We start from the raw sequence: 23,861 nt of genomic DNA on the forward strand, positions 1-23,861 counted from the left end.
CAACTCTATATTATCGCGGTATTTGCCAAACTTGCCTATGGTAGCACACAGATATTATAATAAACATAAAATACAACTTACCTATGAGAAGAAATGTCCACGCTTTTACTGGCTTAATGTTTCCACAATAAACGAAATGATCCAATCATAAAATCGAACAAACAAATGTAATTCAAGTGTAAAGCCATGAATAACAACATTCCAAATTAAAAGCAATTATTATTTAACTTTATATTAATTTTAAATGCAATGTGGGCAAAGAAATGTAAAAATATAACAACTATTATTAATATTATTACTGAAATATTACTATTTAAAGAAAGTATAACTGTTATTATGGTCTTATTTACGTACGAGAAGTATGATCATAAGCAACGTTTTGTAAATTGTGTCCATACTGGCTACCATGAAATGAAATTGCAACTTTAACCTTGTAAGGATATGTATGTCACTATCAGTATATGACCTATAATCATCAAACACCAGACGATACACTGAATATATTTCGTAATCAAAGCCAATGCAGGTATAGCAAGTTCGACTGGAGTTTTTGTATATGGTGATTAAAGTAAATGCATGAACTTTACAAAAAAGTGATGTTCATTCTTTTTCATTGTAAACTTATAACAAATGTTGACATTTTAGAGGAAATTGTGTTGTAAGATATTTGCGTCCTTACTGGGTACATGTTTACATCTGTAAACAACCGCTAGACGACGCGTGTCCAAAACTAATCGGAAAATCCCGTTTTGTCGCGATAATATAGAGCCCGCGATAATACAGCGTTGGAGTATAATAAAAATCCTTGTCCGATAAATCAACACCCCCACCCCACAATCAGTGTTGATACTGATGGACGATAAACCAAAAATCAATATCATCACGGATGAGGGCAGAGGCGTAGCTATGATATTTTGCGCCCGGGGACGAACTATAAAATTGGCGCCCCAGCCCCCTCCCCGTTTAATCACATTTTTGAATATTACCCTTGTTTACTTATTATAATGTAACGTTGTAACCCTCATTTTGGTGCCCCTGTACCTTGGCGCCCGGGGACATATGTACCCCCCTGCCCCCCCCCCCCCCCACCAGCTACGCCTCTGGGTGAGGGGCTGATTTATCGGCCTATACAATTCATATCCTAACCAACTTTCCCTTAGTCCAGTTTTCCACTCTACTTGGCGCTTTGTGCGGATACGGGTGAAAAAGAAGGATACCAGTCAAATAGCAGTAGTCCTATATTTAGCTTCAATCGTTTGCCGAAGACAAGTGGCGCCAAACCGTGCAATAACAATATAACTTAAATCAGGTTACAGGATTACCTTAGATCTGCAACGGAGTAACATTCATCTGCGGTAAGTGGATTATATGTGCCTGTGAGAGACGTTGTTCTTAGTCTGTTGTTTTTAGTCAGCATTGACGCTTGATTATTTTAATTCCTAATTCTCGTTCACAGGCACTTGATTCCGGGGTAAGCTAATGTATACACTCACCAATTGGTGAGAGTACACATTAGCTTACCCCGAAATCAAGTGCCTGTGTTCTCGTTCCCTCCATCTCTTAGTTATAAAATATGTAGGTAAACTTTTCTTGCGTGTAGGAACCAACGACCCGTATCAGGAGGCAGATTAGAATCATGGATGTGTGCATAAATGTGCGTAATAGAGAGGGAATAAAATATTGGACCAAGATGTTATAAATATTTATGAAATTATGATGGGTGGGAACAGAATCATAGCGTATCGCATACTTGCTTATAATTTATCGATACGTGTACTACTACTGTATATATGTGCGTATGTTGTATTTATCGGTAAGTTCTAAGCAATTATACGCGCCCCTATGGCCGGAACCAGCACTGCATGTAGTGGCGGCGCGACGGAGAAGGGACTGGTTGTGAGGGGGCAATTGCCTCCGGGTTTTGGCTATAAATTTTTTATTTCACCCTAGTGTAAAGGGACAGTTTTTCACAAAACTTATGGGGTGGCGGACGAGGAGGGCGGCTGACAACAGACAGAAATTGTTCTCTGTAAAAAATAAGTGGTGCTACCACCAAAGAACCTCGGTAGGGTTGCCACTAAAAAAACATTTCCCTGGGTGCCTATAACTCTAATGCCGTACTGACAGCATATTGTCAAGGGACATTTTTGATGAAATTGAAGACACATTTGGACTAAAATATTTTCTAAATATTCAGTTTTAGTGTGTGCTCGTCTTTTTTGTGTGTAATTTTTAATATAGCTTTAACAATTTTGTTCATACGGCTATGATGTCTGGAGTGTGGCAATTTATAATGATAACGCAGTCAGACATGTAGCATCATGTTGCACCCAGTCACATTATTCTGACCACATGTGAACTAGACCTTATTAACCTCTTACATCTGAGCACCAAGCGAGGCAGCTGCTGGTACCATTTTTACTACAGTATGACTTGGCTCACGTTCAAACCCATGACCTCCTGCATCCCAGGTGGATGTTCCAACCATTTAGGTCGCTGGAGTGGTTTGCAGTTTAAACTTTAATTGAAAGGTCAAGTTCATTGACAGCTATGTAATGTCCCATTGTCCAAAGACTTGTATGAAAGAGAATGCAAGAAATAGAGGTTTAGTTACCTAAAATGAGAAGATTGGGTAATGGGGTGATATTTTTTGTTATTTAAATTCATACACTGATAGCTTCATTTTCACTCTTTTGATCCACAGTTTCATGTTAAAATAAGCCATTAGTTTTTCCCCATTATTATTTTTTACACAGGGGTGTATACAGGGTAACACTGCTACAAACCAGGTGAGTCTCACTGTGACATCCATATGTTACGAAAACAATCTGTGGGTCAGTGTGGCAACAAAAAGGCCTTATGGAATATCATACCAACACAGACTGCATCAAGTGTTCAAAGTGCACATGAAAAAATCATTGCACTCTTTGTGAATTGTGGTCTTCTAGCACCTGGAATCTAGTTGATTCCAGGTGTACAAATCGAGGAGGGCAGAACAATCCCTCACCTTATGCAGAATTTTCTGGCTTCTCTACCAGGTCTCACATGTTGGGACAAACATTTTTAGTGCCTGTAGTAGCCCTTTCAGAAGAAGGGTCTAGATGTTTAAGAAGATGTTCTACTCCCCACTGTAGGGAAGTGACAGTAGGTTTTCATGACTCTAATAGCATGCAAGCTTTAGAGGAGGTAGAGCACTGCGACCATGGGTTGTGCCTTTTTGTTAAGGAGGTAGAGCACCGTAATAGCTGGTTGTGGCATCCCATTAGGGAGGTAGAGCACAGTAATATTGGGTTACACCCTCTCTTGAAGGAGGTTGAGCACCAAAACCACAAGTTGCACCCTCGCAATACTTATTTAGCTTCTGGCAACTTGTTCCCCCCTTCTGTTAGAGAGGCAGAATACCACATCCATGATGCACAGTGATAAATTAGTTGAAGACAAATTCTTCTCCATCTATCACTTATCAACCTCTCAGTATGTGTGCAGGGCCAGGACTGAGCTTCCCCCTTTCCTCCCTCCACCAACCCACCAAGTGCAGCAATTTCAATCCATACACATGGCTCAGGCTAGTGATGGTGACTGCTTTGGTGCCCCCCTTCCCAATTATACCTATGAACCCTTTAGGGATGTGGGGCCTTTAATCTCAGAGCCCTTGGTCCATTATGTCCCCAATGGCTACTGGACCTTGTGATCACAATTGAAGTGATGCTGTGGCTTGTGTTGCACCATCACCTCACCAGGTGACTTCCTCTCAGAAGGCTAAAGATGTTATATAATCTAGCATAGACAGATGTTCTTGTCCCTTCTGATGAATCCGGGACTGTGACAAAGAGTGCCCCTATGCCCCCTCCATCAAGGGACATAGTGATGCCCAGTCACTCTCCAGCTTGGAGCATCCTTGACGATGATGATGACAATGGACTCTCATTCCTCATTGATACCAACGAGTTTGAGGCAGAAGTTGTGGCAATGACACCTCTCAGACCCACCCTTTCATCTTAGATGGATGAGGAAGAAGAGGTCTGGTACTTTAATCAGGCGGTAAGCAAGGTTTTTCGTTTTTTCCCTGGGACATGTGCTCCAAACCATCAGGCACACAGTCCAAAATGATCTTTTCCAGTTTCGAACAGATTTCTACATTACCAACTCAACCAAGCCTCTTATTTCTCCCAAATTCATCCACAATAGAGGAAATATCAGAGAGGTTTTTGCCTGTTCAAAATATCGTTCGACAATGTAGAGGGTGGTCTGTTCATCCCTCATTGTTGAGACCTCTTATCTTTTTTCTTAATTACCGGGTACATTTCCCAAAGTGGCCTATCAAACCTTCACCTTCAGATGCTGATGCAGCCAAATGGGTATTTCTTTGAGAACTGGGGCACACCTTCACATCAAAACAATTGATGCTATGGAATGGAAAACCCAGTACTTGTAACCATAGCTTTGCATGATGACCTATTCTCATCTACTTTCTTTAGTATGTTGAGAGAGACTTCCTTGAATCCAGCTGCATTACAACATATGCTGAAGCTGTGGCCAAGACATTCCATCATGCACTATTGCCATAGCATTATCAGTGGAATTTCTGCACATCCTCAGTGATGCTGCATTAGACTTGTCAAAGGTCATGCTTAACTACAGTAAAGACCATTTAAGGGATGCTCCTGTAGATGCCAAGACTGTCTTAGAGGCCTCATGGACACTATGGCTTCTCAAGACTTGCTGGATCACTAACATCTTTCACCTCCATGCCCGGTCCATCACAGTTGACTAGGAAACAAGGTCAAGAAAATCACCCTCTAGGGCTGTCTGCACAATTTTTCAAGCAGGTGCAACCCCAGTTCAGTCCCAAAAATCTTGCTAGACCACCTCCTTCCTCATCAGGTCCATGGTGCCCCAGGTTGCCACAGATCCAAGAGGAAGTTCTCTTAACCCGCCTTCCTTTCCTACTGCATGATGGGGTATCAATTTATCCCCTATCCTGACGTGCATCTCCTTCCCGAATGTACCAGTAGATGCTTGCCTAGGCCTCTTCTCACGGGCTTGGTCAAGCTTCAAGGACAATGAGTGGGTCCTTTCCATTGTCAATGAGACTTATTGACTCCAGTTTCTGGAACAAACCCCCTATTTCCTCTACAAAGATATCTTTGTTTTTGCCTAAACTAGGAAGTTTCTCAATTCTGGGTTCTGTGTTTCAGAATCTCTTCCACACCCAGTCTTTACCTGGATCATGGGAGTGGTAGTGGCCTGCATCCAAATACAAGGAGCATCAATTCTTTACTATTTCAGTGACTGATTGATTCACCATGTCCAAGTTCAGTCCCTTTATCAGGATCTTTTCCACTCTTGGTCCACCATAACTCATTTGGGTTTCCTGTCATACCATGTGTAGTTCGAACTTGATCCATGTGAGGGCTTTGTTTATGTGAGGATGGACTACCTCATGAACCAAATCTTTTTGGGGGGTTCTTCTGGATTGGGTAGATCAGATCCTGGCTCTTCTGGAGATTCTACAAGTGAAAAAAGTATAATCTGCTTGGTATAATCTGCTTGCCTTTATCGTTCCCTACTCAGAACCTTTGGTTCCTTTAGGATGTCTCCATATTTGTCCTCTACAGTTCCTCCTTCTCACAATGTGGAAACCTCATAGAGATTCTCTATCAATCCCAATCCCTCTAGGACCAGATTTTCAGCAAGATGAACATATTAGCGGACAGCCTATCCAGAACAGTCTATCTGTCCTCACACAGTGGTCTCTTCACCACTCATTAAAACAATCCCTGTTTTCCCACTGGGGAAGACCACAAGTGGACCTGTTTGCGACTAAGCTCAGCAGCAAACTTCCATTTTACCTGTCTCCTGTCCCACATCAGATAGCATGGTCAGTTGATGCATTCTGCTTTCAGTGGGATCACATGTTCTCATATATCTTCCCACACTTTGACTGCTAAGTTTTGCACAGAGTCCAAACTTCCATGGCTTGGATCATTTGCAGCTTCACATTCTGGCCCCAGTGACCATGGTTCATTGATGTCCTAGACCTCAGTGAACCCAGGTCTCTGCCACATACGAAGGATCTCCTGCCAAAACAGTGTGGATCACAGAAGTCTAGACATTCTGCACCTTCAAGCCTGGCTCACCTGATATGAGCTATCTGCTATAACAAGTTTTGCCAGTTGCATCATTCAAACCAGGAGAACTGATACATCCTAAACTGATAATGCATGGTGAAGAATCTTCTATGATTGGTGCAGTAGGAAACAAGTTGATGCTATCTACCCTTCTGTAACCTCCAAAGATGTTCAGTATCCACTATCAAAGGCTATTGAGCTGTTATCACTAACACTTTTAAATTCTCTCAGGGCACAGACTTTGGTTCAGATCTGCATCCTGCTGATCTTATAAGTATTTTGAGCTTCAGAGACCTAACTCTGTTATGCCCAGATGGAAACTTTCTTGTATTTTATGGTCATTAACCAAAGCATTTTATGAATCATTGAGTGAAGCTTCCTTTCTGGATCTCACACTGAAAAAGGTGTTTCTTCTAGTTCTTGTATGTGTGAGAATAAGAAATGACATTCATGCCTTGTCCATTGATTCTGTCTTTCACAAAATCAGTTACCTATGGCTGCTCCCTTACCCACAGATATTCCCAGTCTCAGTAAAATCTGTGCAGGGGATGATCAAGATAGACTTGTGCATGATCTCCGCTTTTATCTTAATGCCTCCAAAGCAAAAAGAAAGGGTAGGAAGTGTCTTAGAAGTCCCTCACTGACTGAAACCTCGTCTTTATGTAACTTAAAGCCAATGAGGTTTGAGCTGTTGCTACCTCATGGGCCTACTTTAATCATGCCTTCCTGGAGGATATCATGAAGGCAACCTTTTGACATTCCCATACTACCTTTTCCTCATTCTGCTCATTAGCACAACAGAACACAGGCATTTTTTTCTCTGAGTTACATTGTTACAGCATAGTGTGTTACTCAGAGACGTAAACATCCTATAGATGGACCTCTCCCTCTATGGTGAGTACATTTAAATTTTCTGTTTTTGATCAGTTTTACATCAGCCTATCCATCCTAATGACAAATTCAGCTAAGCAGTACAACAGGTAATTGCTGCTATTGAAGTTTTTTGGGGTAAAACTAATTTTAATTATGCAATTCTAACCTGTCACTATTGCTGAATGCCCTCCTCCCACCCCCATCTAATGTCTTTTGTGTTTGTCAGCTGTGAAAAAGATGACACATTATATCTTCTGCGCATGACCATGCGAGATACAGAGTGGTGTGCAAAAGGTCGAATAGTCATAGTGACGTTTCTCCACTATGTGGGAGAATGGAAATGAACGGTGTATTTTTTGGCATGAAAGTGGAATAGCTAAGCAATAGCAACAGTAAATATTAAGTATTAAAATTAGTTTGATCCTCTCCAAAAAAAGACACATTTCTCGTAAAGTGCACTGCCCTGTAACCTCATGTGAAAACCAAGTATGGAAGAAGGAGTAAAGCAGGGCAAGAAACATGCTGTGACATAAGGAGACAAAACCAGTAAGGAAACTTCTACCTTGATTGTAGATCAACAGACACTCCAACCTACCCTCCATATTTTGTGCTGGAATGTGAAGACTTTGTATGAGATTTTTTAGTTTCATTTGCCATATAGATAAGAACAAGGAAAAGAAATCTGGCCAAAGGAAGCACCATATTGTAGTCAGGCAGGCAAGATTATCCTGGTCATCAACAACTGTTGAAGCATCATCCTATTATCTCTCACCATCAGGGTTTTCAGGAAAATTACTTTCAAGAGGATCACAATCGCAGCTAATGACCTCATCTGTAAGGATAAAGTTGATTTTAGGAAAGGAAAATCTGCATTGACCTGATTTCAGAGCTGGACTCAAACAAGAGCAGACATTTGAATCGAACGGTACCATCAACATTAACTTCATAGACTTTGACAGATTTTTGACAGCCTTGAATGTGACTCACTCTGGAAAATACTCTGGAGAACCTGTCTCTATGGATTTAGTACATACAGTTGTGATGAAGAGTGCACCAAAGTCATGTGAACTTGATCCATTTCCAACGTCACTGCTGCTTGAGTGCTTAGATCCAGTATTGCCTTCACTAACTGATGTTATTAATACCTCTCTCTCATCCGGGGAATTCCCATAATTTTTCAAAACTGTCATGTAAAGCCACTGCTGAAGAAACCTACACTCGACCATAATGATTTAAAGAACTACCGCCCAGTTTCTAATCTCCCATTTATATAAAAAAAAATCTTAGAAAAAATTGTTCTATCCCAACTTGTATCTCATCTGAATTCTGCATACTGCCCATGCCACAGTACTGAAACTACTTTTCTAAAAGTAGCTAATGAACTTCTCTCTGCTTTGGATAACGGAAAGATTACAGTCCTCACCCTCCTTGATTTGTCTGCAGCATTTGACACAATAGACCATAATATATTACTTCACCATCACCAGCATGTTTGTGGCATTCATGATACAGCCTTACTGTAGTTCAGGTCCTATGTGGTCAACAGGGCACAAATTATGTCCACAAATGGAATACACTCCAGCCCAGTTGATCTGTTTTGTGGTGTTCCACAGGGATCTGTTGTTGGACCTGGTCTCTTCATTCTATACACTCAGCCACTCTCAAGTGTCATAGATCATCACCCAGTGTCTCACCAATAATTGTATGCTGATGATACCCAAATATACAAATCCAGCCACCCAACTGAAGTTGATGCTACCATCCAAGGTGTAGAGAGGTGCATTTCTGATGTGCAGTCATGGATGACATGTAACAAGCTGCAGATGAATGATGATAAAACTGAGGCCATTCTGATCACAACACAAAGACTTTCTCATTCACATCCTTTACCTCAAACAATAAATATCACCAACACCAACATTAAATTCATACAATCAGTACAAAGCCTAGGTGTTAGTCTGGACAGTACTCTCACATTACACCAACATGTCATGAGTATTTGCAAGGCTGCATATCTTGAGCTGAGATGCATCAGCTCCATTCGCAAATATCTTTCAGTTGATGCCACTAAACCACTTGTGTGTTCATTAGTACTTTCAAGACTGGACTAGTGGAACTCAATTCTGGATCGTTTGTCTCAATATATACTCCATAAATTTCAAAAAGTTCAAAACACAGCTGCTCGGATCATCCTTAAAGTACCACGATCAGAGCACACCTCACCTCTGCTCTCTACCCTACACTGGCTATCCATTCGATCCAGAATCAAATACACAATTTGTTCTCTGAGTTACATTTCACTGATGGACTCCAGTCCAACATACCTATCCAACCTCACTCATGTGTAAACACCAGCAAGATACTTAAGCTCCTCTTCTGACAATCGTATACTAATTATTCCCACTAAGAAAATGAAGTCATATGGACAAAGTTCTTTTGCATACCAGGGCCCAGCAATGTGGAAGTGCCCACTGAACTTAGACACAAAGACAACATTGCTCCCATTCGAGAGTGCTCTTAAAACTCACCTATTTCGACTGCAAGAACAAACTTAAAGACCTAATAATGTTTCCTACCTTAAATATTCTCAGCATGTTTTTATGTTTTCTGATTTCATGGTGTTTGTTTTTTGTAATCATATCATTATATATGTTTTTTTTATGTTATAGGTGTTGTCTAATGTTGTAAAGCACTTAGAGCTTCTAAAGATTAGGCACTATACAAAGTCCTCATCATGATGATGATTATTATTATTTTTATTATTATTGTTATTATTATTATTATTAACTGAGAACATGTAATAAAATTTGGATCTTAAATAGAGACATCCTTCTCACTTGTCGTGCCCCAGGGTGTGCTTATTTGGCAAAATGTGATAATGATTTTTAATTATTTTAGTATCTGATCAGTGTTTAGTGAACATTTAAAAGAAGGACAGAGGAAAGGAAAGCCCATTTGTCACATACCCCGAAATGTGTTGTCACATAGACCGAGATCTCTTGTTACCTTTAGCGAGATATTTTGTTACAGAGTCTAAAATCTGTTGGCACATAATGTACTGGCAGATCAGAGCCTGTTTTGCTTGTTCTGCTTTTAATTTCAAACAAACATCACAGATTCTGAGAAGGCAGCACATTAAGGAACGATACAACTGTCTGTGATGTTAGTTAATGGTGTGTTATGCATGTGCCCTGTTGTACACATGAATGAGAACATCATCTTTGATAAACTACCTTTAGGAGTTGGTCATTTTCCATGTGCACTGATTACATGGATATAAATCCAATTATTAATAATATAAAGGTAATTTCTTTGCAGTTTTGTAAAATGAGATAATGGTCAAGTTTGTCATAGATGTACAAACACTGCAACTTCATTTTTTGGATAACAAGCACACCACTGAATTAGCATAGATTCAGATTTGCCATAATGTACCAGTTGATCACAGTCAGTTCTGTATTGACTTGTTCAACCAGACTAATTCATGGTTTAGTGAAACCTTTGCGATATGAGCTACTGATGAGATGAGAAGATTCTTTACATTATTGTGATAATATGATGATGTAAAATTTCACTGTACAAAGGACATTTTCATTGGCTGATTGAGACACACCTCTTGGATAATTAGTAGTATTTGATAACATACTTTTAATTTTTCAGTATTGATTTGATTTAAATGATTGCAGAAAATATGCATAGAAAAATGTTGTGTAGAAAAGTGTCTTTGTACCTCACTGTTTTACAATGTTTTACCGTGTGCCTTCTGTTGATAACATATGAGTAATACATTTTACCAGACTTTTATATGGCAACATTCTCACTCCATGGCTTGGTTGAATGAGACTAAAATTTATTCTGCTGATTTTATTCTGATTTCAAACAAATATTGTGGACTTTGGTCTAAAAGTACATTATGCATTGACAGACCAGACTCTACAGCGTTCATGATCAAGTACAGCCAACAGTAGCTTGGTAGATAATTGGCAAGTGCTGTTTACAACTAATGGCACACAACAAATGAACCATTAAGTTATCAGGTGACAGTTTCTACATGAATGCCAGTCATAACCTTTGCTTACATAGGTATACTGTCAACATAGTTATTTGTTGCAGATTAAGGATGGATGTACATGACAGAGGTGAGAAGATACTGCTGGTGTTGCTTATGATGACAGTATATAGCGGAATTGTGGAAGCAGGGTAAGTTTATTTTCCCCATGTTTTTAGCCTGTTTGTGTGTAGTGCAGTTTTCCTAGTTGATTTTAAGCTCGCCTGGCTCAAGGTCAGGTAATGTTTTGCCTTGACCCTTTGTCTCATCCATGTTTTGGCTTGACCCTTTGTCTCATCCATGTTTTGCCTTGACCCTTTGTATCATTCATGTTTTGCCATGACCATTTGTCTCATCCATGGTGGGATCAGATGCACTTAGTGTAAGGATGTCACCATCAAGCAGATGCTAGGTCAGTCTCAGGAGGGATCACTGATGCTTGAATGAAGTCATCAACATGTAAATTTGAAGAGGGATCAGAGCCACTTTCCAATGTAAGAAGACATTAAGCTGATCACTGTAGGGCTCACTGGCACTTAATGTACAACTTGCAAATACTGAAAGCGATCAGAGGTACATCACAGTGGAACAAGTCACATACAGACTGGTTCCCAGAAGGGGTCAAAGGCACTCTACAGTGCAGAAGAGTTTGTTAATTGTAGTACTGGTAGGTGCAAGGTTCTTGGTTTAAGGAAGTTGCTGACATCCCAGAGCAATTTTCTGGTTTCTGGCATTAGGGCAGGGCCGTAGAGAGGGATCATGGACCCTGGGGTAAGAAACACCCATGCCTCTCCTAGTTCTTGTTCAAAACGTTTTCTTTTATAAAATTAAATAGTGTTGTTTGGTCAAGGGCCCCTTTACTGACTGGTTGCCTCCTCTCTTGTTGACCCTATTTAAGGGATGTGTTCTCTCTTTCGCATTGCTCATTAAGATCATCAACAAAGTCAAGTTCCATGGATAGGGATTCTTAACTAATTTTCATTGACAAGTCATTGACACCAGTTCTTCTATGTTCTTCCATAATTATTAGTATCTACCCGGTACATTCAGATCCAATTACCTGATCCAATTACCTAACAATGAAGTAGAGGTATGATACAAAGGTGTGAGTGGTATCATATTAACTGCCACATCAATTTGAATAAAAATATAGCATGTAATTATCTAACTATAATGGAGAGGTCATACGAAAGTGAGAGTGGTCTTGTATTAAGTGTCATTGTAGGCCTGCATAAAAAACAACATTACTTGAATAATTAGTCTGCATATGAAACATTTCACAGGTGTATTTTGGGCATCCAGTTGGTATCATTTTTTCCTGATTTTTCACTTACAGTGGAAATATCTTAAATTTATCAGTGGATTGCATTAAAATGCCTGCTATATAGAGACTTCCTTTGTACTTAATGACACTTTACCATTCTAAATTACCACAATTCAAATGTCCTAAGGTAACCAGCACACTTACTGTATGACTAGTAATCTAGGGACAACACTGCTGTAATTAACTCTTGAACAAGCATGTTATTGTTTTTTCGTTCATTCTTATCAAACAGAACTCTAGAATTCAAATATACTTAAAGGAATTCAATTTCTTATCTATTTCGTAAGGAAGATTTTGACAACAACAACAACAGCTTGTGTTTTCAATACTAGATGTGTTTGACCAGCTAGGGCTTTGTGTAACAGATGGTTTTGCATGAATAAGTATTTCTCTACTGTATATAGAGCACATCTAATTTTAGCTGAAAGAAGAACTTCTAATAAATCCTGTAGCTGATAGATAAATATCAGTGAGTATAGGGTTTGGGTATTATCCAGCCCTCTCAGATGATTTTAAATACGTACCCAGTATACATATAGTCTGGGTCCAAGTCACATAGGTCATGTAAGCATATTTACTGATATAAGGCTTACAAAATAATTGTATTCTTAAAATTTAATCATAATATAGTCATAACAAAGTTTATTCAGTTGTGATTTTTGAGTGAGCTACATATTAATTGTCATAACAAAAATTCAAGATGAAAATTATCGATTGCTGTGGACTTTTACGATGGCAGTCTGGCATTGCACTGGGTCAGATATGTCAATATTGGGTTGAACTATTACTAGTGCAGGTGTATGATCGCATGAACAAGAAGTCGTGTGCATCTTCAGTCATTTCCTGTACAGATATTCAACTGTGAATGGGATAGTGGAGTAACATAATAAGTTTTATTCTCAGCATGTACATATGACATTTCTTTAAAATGATAATTAAGCATAATGTAAATTAGCTAAAATCTGAATTGACAGTTGTCTTTCTAGTCTTTTATACGTATGATAGCACATACTTGTATGGGGAAATTAGGTATTAAGTACGAATTGAAATGAAAGATATGACATACCATACAGAAGATATAAACAAAGTTACATAATTGTCTCCAGTTTATTCGACTTTTGTACCAATTTTTTCCTGCTGGTGTTTGCCAAGGTTTTGTTTATAAATGATGACATTGTTGGGTCTCTGTTTATGTTTGTAGTACAACTTTTTCCCTACCACAGGCGCGCTCCCTTTCATATCATAGTTTGCAATGAAACGAGTTTAAACTAGATCACCCCGCTTGCTTGACTATGCCTAATGTCGAAGTACGTTATCATTGAATTTACCGTTAAGCATTTTTCGAGGAATTTATACAGTAATCTTCAATGGAATTTGGATGGACAAGGCATGAAATAAAGTGAATAAACGTCATTTAAAAGTATGTGTAATCAAATTCTCCAAAATGACACCTGTAGCTGCAGAATTGACTTAGACCATGTACATGAGCTATGTGACTTGTACTAAAGCTGTTTTCCAAATTAGTATTTATTATAAGGATATCACAGACTGAGAGTCATTCTACACAGGCTATGGTGAATATAAAAACTCACAAGAAAAAGAAATTGGCTTAGGCATAAATTATAAGTTCAGAGAAAGTTTGTTAATCATGGTTTTCCTTTAATCTCTTAACCAAGGCGATTACATTTCTTTATTTCTTTATTGAACTGATGATTGATTGACGAATTGCTAAACTTTGTATTTGGCACCCGCTGTCCAAAAAATGTGAAAATATGTTTCACTAACAGACATTTATGATTTTGTATTGCAACTTGAATGATTACTGCAGAGACCTTGAATATTTGTATTGTGATATATCTTGTTTGAAAACTGGTGACTTGGGCATACGCGAAGGTAGATATTAAAGCGATATGCTTTGAAGAGAAATTACATGTTGCATATTATTTATTTTGTTGTGATGAAAATATTTAGGGAAACTGCATTATTGATGCACTCATTAATCAAACATGTCTGTTGTTTTTTGTTTTTATAGGTAAAATTTGGCAGCTACTTGTAAGGCGTTAGCACCATTCTTGCTTGTTACTTCTACATTTACCTGTTTTCCTTCATGGTTCATTGTGGGAGTAATTCAAAGTGCTGACTTTGTGCTACAACAGATCTTAGGCCCCCCCCCCCATGTGTGTTTTGGTCAGCGTACCATTCATGTCTCTCATTGCCAACCCTAGCACTTTTTCATGGCCCACCTCCCATCAAATTAAATATCTATAATGGTTTGTTGTTTTAATAAAATAACTTCCTACCCTAATTTTAAAAACAGGAACACACATTTTTTTGTTTGCTTTATTTGATTTGGTGTCAGTAGAGCAGACATGTACATTGGGTTCCAGAACTAAACAACCCAGAATTGAAGAGTATGTGGTGGATTCCATGGATAAAAAAGCCCCGATTTTGAAGATTCCTGAATTGTTGGTTATCTGTTGGTACTGATAATGTGACCAAGGTCCAGGATTCTAGGCTATATCAAGAGTTAAATCTGTTCCTTCTTAGAAGTCATTTACAATTATTTTCAGAATGAAGCAAAAAGCGAAATGTGAAGCAAGTTAAAGTACCATACAATTTAGCCCATTGGGCTACATTAATTCAATATATATGTAGTAGCCCAGTATGGTAACAGGATTGTGGTAGCCCCATGATCCCAGGTACATGATTCATTTTACCCTCCTGCACTAATGTGGCAATGGTGAGATATAGATTGTAGATATATCAGAGAAAGGAATTTTTTCCATACTCACGCATTATTCATTGTCATCCATCATCCATTCAGTAACCCTTTTGATGGCATAGTAAAGTCCTACGTTTTATTGCTCAAAGATTAAAAGTGCTTATAAGTGCATTGGACTTGCACCTGTCTAAAAGCAGAATATCTAGGTACTACATGTGGACTTCTTGAGGGATGGAAAGTTGTCAGTATGTTGAAGGTAAAATAATTGTCTTTAACACAAAACTGATTGTGTGTCATAAAATATGTTAATGTTGGTGCCTTAACATTAAATGATGACTGTTATTATGATGAGGACTTGTCGCAGTTATGTGTGTTTGGGATTCAAAAGTTTTCAACAATGTTCAAGTGATTAAATAAAAAATATAAGGAAATTAGAGAAAGTATAAATATAAATGAATTTAGTTTTAATTTAATGTAATGGATGAGAAGTGGAACCTGTTCTTTTAGACAAAACATTGCAACTTGAAACACAAGTTCACTTCTTCCATTTTGTTGTCTTGCTACATTTTAACTATATATACACAGTAAACCTAGCTGGAGCATGTTCATTTAATTTTTCTGTTTATTAGCTTTTTATCAATGCTTTGTGTTTGTGTATGTACTTGAAATGTATTTATGTATATAATAGAGGGCCACAAACAGGATAAGTTCCATGCAACTAATTGTGTCACCCTATTTAAATAAAGTCATTATTAATATTGTTATATTATTATTCAGAACTTCAACAAAGTAGGAATTGAGTATTGATTTAAGGTAAACTTTAGTATCTGTGCCTTTGGATGGCTCTTTGATGATAAAATTGTTATTTTACATGCATAACTCATAATGGTTACAGTGTAGTGGATGTGTTCTTCTCAACTATTTAGTTTTATCGCCAGCTTTGGAGCAAGGACTTGTGTGAAACTAAACATTTTCCTATATATTAATCACTTAGAAAAAGTCAGTATGCGAGAAACTAAGGTAGAATTTCCCAAAAAGTGAATGTTAATGATCATCAAATTTATAAAGCTAATATTGATACTTGTACCGTTACTAAACAGTAATATTTCATCTTACTGAAGACAGTATGCAAACTTTTATAAGACTGTTTAGTACAGGTTGTGAAGACAAAGAATGACCTTTTCAGATATTTTGAAACTGATATTGATTTCTCCCGCAGAATATTAGCTAAATTATATCACAATTTATGTTCACCGCTCCGGCAGCATAGTGGTTAGAGCGTCCACCTCAGATGTGGGAGGTAGCAGGTTCGAACCCTGGCCATATCATACCAAAGATTTTATAAAAATGTTACTAACAGCTGCTTCGCTTGACTCAGCATTAAGAGGTTAGTATTAGGACTGGTCAGCCTAGTGTCAGGATAATGTCAGGATAATGTGATTTGATGGAACATGATGCTACATGTCTGACATATGAAGCCCAGCAGCAGGGAGGGCGAATCCTACAAGGGTCTAGAGACCACCAAATGATAAAATAAGCCTTAAAAAAAGCTAATCCTACAACAGCAACGAGACAAAAAAACGCGACCCCCCCCCCTCAACTTGTTGTCGCCCCCGGGGCTGCTCTCTTCGAGTTTCTCACGTTAACCATACAATGTATCAAGTCCGATACGGTATCGTGTCCGCGGGTCGTGTAAATTTATTGTTACAAATCCGTGCGGTTTTCTTTGAGCGCGACTAAAGAAATTCTTAAACTTATTAATATCCATATCGCCGCTACACCAGGTTTGATGAATATTTCTCAGCGTGTGAACATCAACTCCATTAAACACCGCAAGAAGATTACAGTTATCCCTGATTACTTTTGGAATTTGTGTATAACGCTGAGTAACATAAATCACATCGGTGTTTTTATGACGACCTCGTGAAAATATTCTTGCAGGATTTTTTTGCTTGTCCAGCATCACATCATCGTACACTACTAGGTTATTTATTTCCCCGTTAAGGTCTTCCACGGACGGAGCTTCTTCAATATCAGTTATAAATTCAACAACATCCTCGCCGTCTTCACTCAGCGCTTTTGCACTCTCATTAAAATCTTTTATAACATCATAACAACGTTGATCATCCACAGACGGAGCTATCAAGTATAGTTTGTCCCATTTCATCCACTTCATTATCATGTTCAGCAACAGCTGTGTTTTACCTGATCCTGACGGTCCTATGATGATCATTCTGATAGAATTTGGTAGCACGGAATTATGCTTGACTGGTTCTTTCCTTCGCGTCGCAGAAAAATCAGTGATCTCCATTTGTATATAAGGAATAATAATTATGGATCTATATTGTGTGAAGTGTCGGGCACGAACCCCTACGAATGATCTAACAACGGTTACAACAAAAAATAACAGACTAGCACTTTCTGGTACGTGTACGCGATGTGGCACAAAAAAATTTAGATTTCAAAAAAAAAGCCTGACAAAGTCAGCGGAGGTGACATTGCAGCCGCCCTCGGACGACTTCCAGGTACCCCTTGGGGAAAGTATCCCGGAGAAAAACATCTCCCAGGATACAATTACTGCGGTCCAGGAACACGACTAGATATCAGGCTTGACAGCAACGATCAGCCCAAACCCGGCGAGTATCCGATAAACGCTATCGACGCAGCGTGTCACATACATGATATTGCTTATCGAAGTAAAGATCTACAAGACAGGCATATCGCGGATGTGAAATTAATTCATGCACTAAGCGCCATAAAAAATAAATCATTTAGGGAGTCACTCGCTAATTGGTTAGTAAGATCAGCGATGAAATCTAAATTAGCATTAGGCGCTGGATAATTAATAACGATGCAGACAAGTCCAAGGACTTCCAACGCTAGTGTTTCCATGCAAGCGATTTATTATTCCCCAATCGGATACTGGAGAGGTAACTCAGCAATTAATAAACTCGCCAACGCGGCATCAGTAACACGCGAGGTTGCCAAAAATTGGCTATCAAAACAAGCAATATGGCAAATCTACTTACCACCACCTCGACAAATCAACTTTGCACATTTTGATGTTAGTGTCCCCAATGAAGTTCATCAGGCTGACATACTATTCCTGCCTCATGATACTGTCCGTAGAAAAACATACAAATACGCGCTAACAGTAGTTGATGTTGCCAGTAGATACAAAGAAGCAGAACCGTTAGCGACTAAAACAGCGTCCGAAGTCGCCTCTGCGTTTTCGCGAATTTATCAGCGAGGACCTCTAAGCTGGCCCCGATTATTACAAGTTGATCCTGGTAAAGAATTTCAGGGCGCGGTATCATCACTGACAAAGCAGCATAACGTTACCATACGACGAGGACATACTGAAATTCATCGGGATCAGGCAATTGTTGAGCGATTTAATAGAACACTCGCTGAGAGATTATTCGGATACCAGTACGCGAGGGAATTCATTTACGATACGAGATCTCGTGAATGGGTTGCAAGACTGCCAAACGTGATAGCCGCACTGAATAATGAAATTACCAGAACAACAAACATGAGGCCTGTAAATGCAATCACAAAAAAATATATACCCCGCGTCAGTGAACGTGTTTCAACGCAGCCAACGACGCTAGCGTCCCCGTTGCTGGGTAATGTCACCGTTAGGTATTTATACGAACCAGGCGAACTAGAAGGAGGAAAAAAAAGAGCAACCGATCCCACATGGAGTGTTACCACACACAAGATATCCAGCATAACCAGATCAACTGGGAGAAACGCAATCTACAGATTAGATTCAACTGCTCCTCAGCGTGGATTCACACGCGAGCAACTTCAGGTGATTCCCACGGATACACAATTACCACCTCGATCACTTAAATAACTGCAGCAACACCTCTGCGTCGATTACACTCAAGACAGGTCAGCATTACATTTTCACGCGTATGACCGAGATTGCTGTCTATTCTATCCACGGTAAATTGTCTTGGGTCGTTTTTCGAATACTGCCACAGCAATAAACAATTACAACTCGCACAGTGATTATTCTGACGCTCACGTAACGACAACACAGCGTTGATATCCAGGTTAAACTCTCTATTATTTTTCTTGTCGCTTTGTCGGTAACTGTCTAATTTTTTTCTTATTTGATCTTTTTGCGTTAACTCAACAACGGCTGACTTCGTTGACGTATCTAATGCAATTCTTCGTAACTGAGCCATCTTTCTTACTCTGGACACGGCTAAATAAACTAAATTTGACCATTCGATGCGGTCATCAACGATCCAAACAGTTGTATCAGAAATAGTTAATCCTTGTGCTGAATGAATCGTCATAGCATATCCTAGTGTCCACGGTGATTTATTTATTGCTAATGCATCTTCGACCGCATCGACGTTAACTGTTACTATATCATTCAATACTAAATTTTGTTTCTCTGGTTTTCCGGGAATATCAACATCAGTATTCTGCAATCGTGTATCATCTGGTCTATAACATAACGGCACTTCCAACGTTGGAAATTTCTGCCGCTGTAACTGAAATAGTCGCCGCTGAAGTGTATCTCTGACTGATTTTCTACTTGCAACAATTAAATCATCTGGTTTCCACGCCGTTAAAAAGTTATCAAATGAAGTCTCTGGAATTATTTCACGCATTATTTCACATTGGACTTTATTGGTTTGTAGCCTAATTAGTTTTTTAAACTCCTTTAATGTGTCATCAAGCGCTCTGATGTCATCACGCATTTCCTCGTAATAATCAACAAACCCTCGTAACCATTCGTGGGGAGATTCGCCGACAAATGGTGGTGGTTGACCATGATCGCCGCACATCACAACTGCGGTATTTTTCGTTAACAACCACGTCAGGAACCGTTGTAATGTATCCAGCGGCACAGTGTCTATTTCATCCCAGATAATTTTCTCCGGGATATACTTCGTTCCCATTCGCGTAGGAGTCCATGTACCGCCGCTGTATTTGAAAAAGCCGTGATAAGTGCAGGCCTTTACTCCCCGTTGTATCATTTCTCTGGCAAGTCTGTGTGTTGGTGTTAGCACGATCAAATCAGAACCGCGGAATAGTTCGATTGCACGAGTTGTCTTACCACAGCCTCCAGGTCCGTTCAAATAAACTGTTCTGTGTCTAGCAATTGGATCGTGCACAGAAGGTCCCGATGAAGGTGTCCATGACATCCCTGTTGATTTCCGATATTCATCTTTAATTTCGACATCAGCTGATGCGCAGTACGAGTGTAATTCTTCTTTTTTTACTCGCCATGTTCCCCATTGACCATTAGATGTTGGCAAATCTAACACAGTCAAATCGTCTTCGTGAATATAAAACGAATCTGTCGCAACTCTTGCCACGAAGGGAACTCTATTCACCATCGACAGTAAATTTATAGAAACATAAGCCAGCATAGAGGATCTCAAATGAGTATACTGAGCTGAATCACCGTCAATATAGCTAACAACTGTTCCTAATCGTTTTCCGTCTGGTATTATTATGTCCTCGCGGGAGCAGAATGTATCTTTCGCAGTAGTATCAGCGATAATGAAATTTAATTCTTCCTCATCCATAATTAATCGACTGTGATGTCGTTTATGATCATATGCTCCGCCTTGAGTAAATTTACCTATCAATCTTCGGCCGAGATCTTTACAGTTGCGCTCTTCCTCGGACGTGTCCGCAGTTGGTAACCAAACTGAGGTTTGTTTTGAGTAACAAATAATCCCCGTACTGACAGTAATAGATTTTAATATTCCTTTATCAACCATAAATCGCAACAGCGAAAACGGTACCCATTTCTTTTCGTGGAAATGTCTGCCAAACCAAGCATAATTAATAGGATGTAACCGTGTTGCAAATTCGAACGATTCCACGTGAGCAAATCCAGTCAGGTCAAAATCAGGTAAAGGTCCGTTAATAGCTACTCTTGTCATTAAATTTGTGGGATGTCCAAACCGCGCAAAGTATTCAGCGCATTCACCACGGCCAAGAAAACTTCCTGGATAGCACGCAATCATATCCACCGATACCATATTATCACTAACAAATACACTATTCCATAAACCGCCGTGTCCGTATTCGATGCAACTCTGCTGAACATTCTCGAGAAAACTCTTCATGGTTGGTTTCCAATTATTTTTTTGTCGTGCTATATGTGCGGCAACACTTGGAACAGTAAAACAATTAGTTAGTAATTGATCAACTTGCTCAGTTGAATATTTTTCTGTGAGCGCTTTCATTTCATTCTGTAACTGTGCAGTTCTATATATTTCTCCGTTCGGGGTCACGAACTGGTCATAATCACCAACTTCAGAACTTCTAAACAACCATACCGATACCGGATCGGTTTTACTCATTTGATAAATACAATCAAACATACCCGCGGAATAATACCTTATAACACGATCGCGTGGAAATATTTTAACTGATTCCGTCCAGGCGTGGCTGTTATGATCAATAATTGTTATTGAAGCTCCACTACGGTTGTATTTCGATTTATACAATTCCTCGCCTGTTAGCGATAATACCGTTATAGGAAATCTTAATAATTTTTCTAGCGCGGCAACATCCTTAATTGACGCCCCTACATCTTTGACTCGATTAGCCCATGTTGTTATTTTATTTTTTCTGATCTCAGTTAGACCATTTCCACGTGCTGCGTTTTTAAAATGTTCCATTACTCGCTCAGCTACACAATTTAACACCACTGATGTTTTCATTGGCGTGAGTTTATCTACACTTGGTTTCTTTATCGGATATATTCCGTAAACGACTGCAGTTACTGGATACGATCTGGCGTAATACGGTATATCAACCCCCGTCAACATTCCTGGTCTAGAATTATTGCTCAACAAAATAGTTTTCCTTTTAATGTCAAGGATAGGATCATTTTTATCACGGATAATCCACGTGTCATCGTCGTTTTCGTTGACCACTTTGACAATAAATTTTATCTGTATGAAATATCTTCTATCGTCGAGATACCCAATTATGTTACGCGCGATTGTATCGTTCATGGTAGCATCAATGATAACGCTCGCGTGAGCGATGCTAGCATCGCCAAAAACTCTTCGAGTTTCGGGGATAATTTTATATGTCGACCACACATGTGCGGCACCATCACGACGAAACTCTTCCTTGGCATTCTTGATAACACCAAGCAGTTCCTTTAACTCTCTTCGTCGTACATCGCCGGTTAACCGGTCAAGATCGAATCGAGAACCTGATACGGGTTTTATTCTGGATAGTCTTTCAAAACTCATTATTATAATTACGACAAGTATTTAAATAGACAAATATATTATATAATGAACCATTGTTGCTGGCTTCGACTTAATTCATCAACTCCGTGTAACAAACCCTGCAGGGGCGAATACTGCGGACAACACGCCCAACAAGTAAGAAATGGAAGTTTAGGACCAATACCGTGTATCCGATGCCACGTTGGAGTTAAAGGAAAAACACAATTATGTGCACGTTGCGGTGGGAAACGATACCGCGAGCTTAAACGATATTATACTAAAAAAAATAATATTTCCGCGGTTGATTTTCATGAACGTGATTACATAAATAAGTTTTCAGACAAATTATGAATTAGACAAATGATTTGCTTATAATATAATGAATCAAGAATTCGCCCCCGAACAAGAATTTGTTCCCGAACAAGAATTTGTTGCACATCCAACTATTCCAAATTATGAGGCAAACCGAGATGGCACGGTGCGACACTGCACGCGAAGACGACCAGTTGGTACAGTTGATAATGCTGGTTATTTAAGATTTACTGTTACCAAAGGGAGGTATTTATGTCATCGTTTCGTCTATGAGGTTTTTAACGGAGTGATCCCTAAGGGTTTTGTCATTGATCACATTAACGGTAACATACTTGATAACTCTATAAACAATCTTCGCGTGGTCACCCAGAGCAAGAACTGCCGGTTGGGTAAAACGGGATATGGTAAAAAAACTGTAAGACCTGTCCAGGGTCATAATACACAGACCGGTGACGAAATAGTATTCCCGTCGATGTATGCCGCCGCGAAGTATTACGATATTTGTTCACCTGTTGTACAGCGTGTCGCAGACGGGATCAACAAAACAGCATTTTCAAAACGACTAAAACAAAAAATCTCATTTTGTTACGTCGACAACTCGGAAGTTAAAGACGAGAAATGCTCTGCATTTTCAGAAAGTCTTTAGACTCAAAAATGTTTTCATTTTTCCATATTAGATAAAAAAAATGGTATAATAATATGAATTACGAAAACATAAGAATCGTAATTGATGAAATTCAAAAATTGAAACAGCGGGGTTTTAATATTTTAACAGACCCTGAAACAGTTATGTCGGATTTTGAATCCTTGAATGAGCTATCAACGAAGAAGAATACTCTTCCTTCCAGATACAGGTTTATTAAAATGCTGCAAAATTGCATTTATAGATCACTTGCCGAGATCACCAATGAACAAATATCCGAATTTATTCCACTGACGCGTGCAGTTGAAAGTATTCGTCGCACACTATCACACGAGTATGAGACTCGAAAATTAATTAATTCCCGAGTGAGATTGTTAAAAAATCAAATAAAGAATTCCGACGCGGCAATCTCAGAAATCAGAGATTTCCACGATTGCTCTGAAATGCAAGCATTTCCAGAAATGCAAGGACTTCTGGATACATTAAGCATTTCTGGAAATGCTTGCATTTCTGAGAAGTCAGAGACTTCTCTGGAAGTCTAACGTAAAAACGCTAGCGTGAGAAATGTTTCACATTTCC

At 39.1% G+C, this 23,861-nt stretch overlaps 1 protein-coding gene across 2 annotated transcripts in view; it reads left to right on the forward strand.

The window, feature by feature from the left end:
• Nucleotides 1-1,230: 1,230 nt before the first annotated feature.
• LOC149782797 (CD109 antigen-like) overlaps nucleotides 1,231-23,861 on the forward strand; it is a 642,407-nt gene continuing 619,776 nt past the window's right edge. Inside the window, exons 1-2 of one of the 2 annotated variants that reach the window (XM_089934311.1) lie at nucleotides 1,231-1,355; nucleotides 11,118-11,204. In XM_089934311.1, the coding sequence (XP_089790437.1) occupies nucleotides 11,125-11,204 (80 nt within the window). In that variant the 5' untranslated portion in view covers nucleotides 1,231-1,355; nucleotides 11,118-11,124. Of the gene's footprint in view, nucleotides 1,356-1,634; nucleotides 1,655-11,117; nucleotides 11,205-23,861 lie in introns of those variants that run through there. The other variant, XM_089934312.1, reaches the window with a different exon arrangement.

This window comes from Sinohyriopsis cumingii, chromosome 15 (genome assembly GCF_028554795.1).
Source record: "Sinohyriopsis cumingii isolate HCF-2022 chromosome 15, ASM2855479v2, whole genome shotgun sequence".
Classification (NCBI taxonomy): Eukaryota; Metazoa; Mollusca; class Bivalvia; order Unionida; family Unionidae; genus Sinohyriopsis; species Sinohyriopsis cumingii.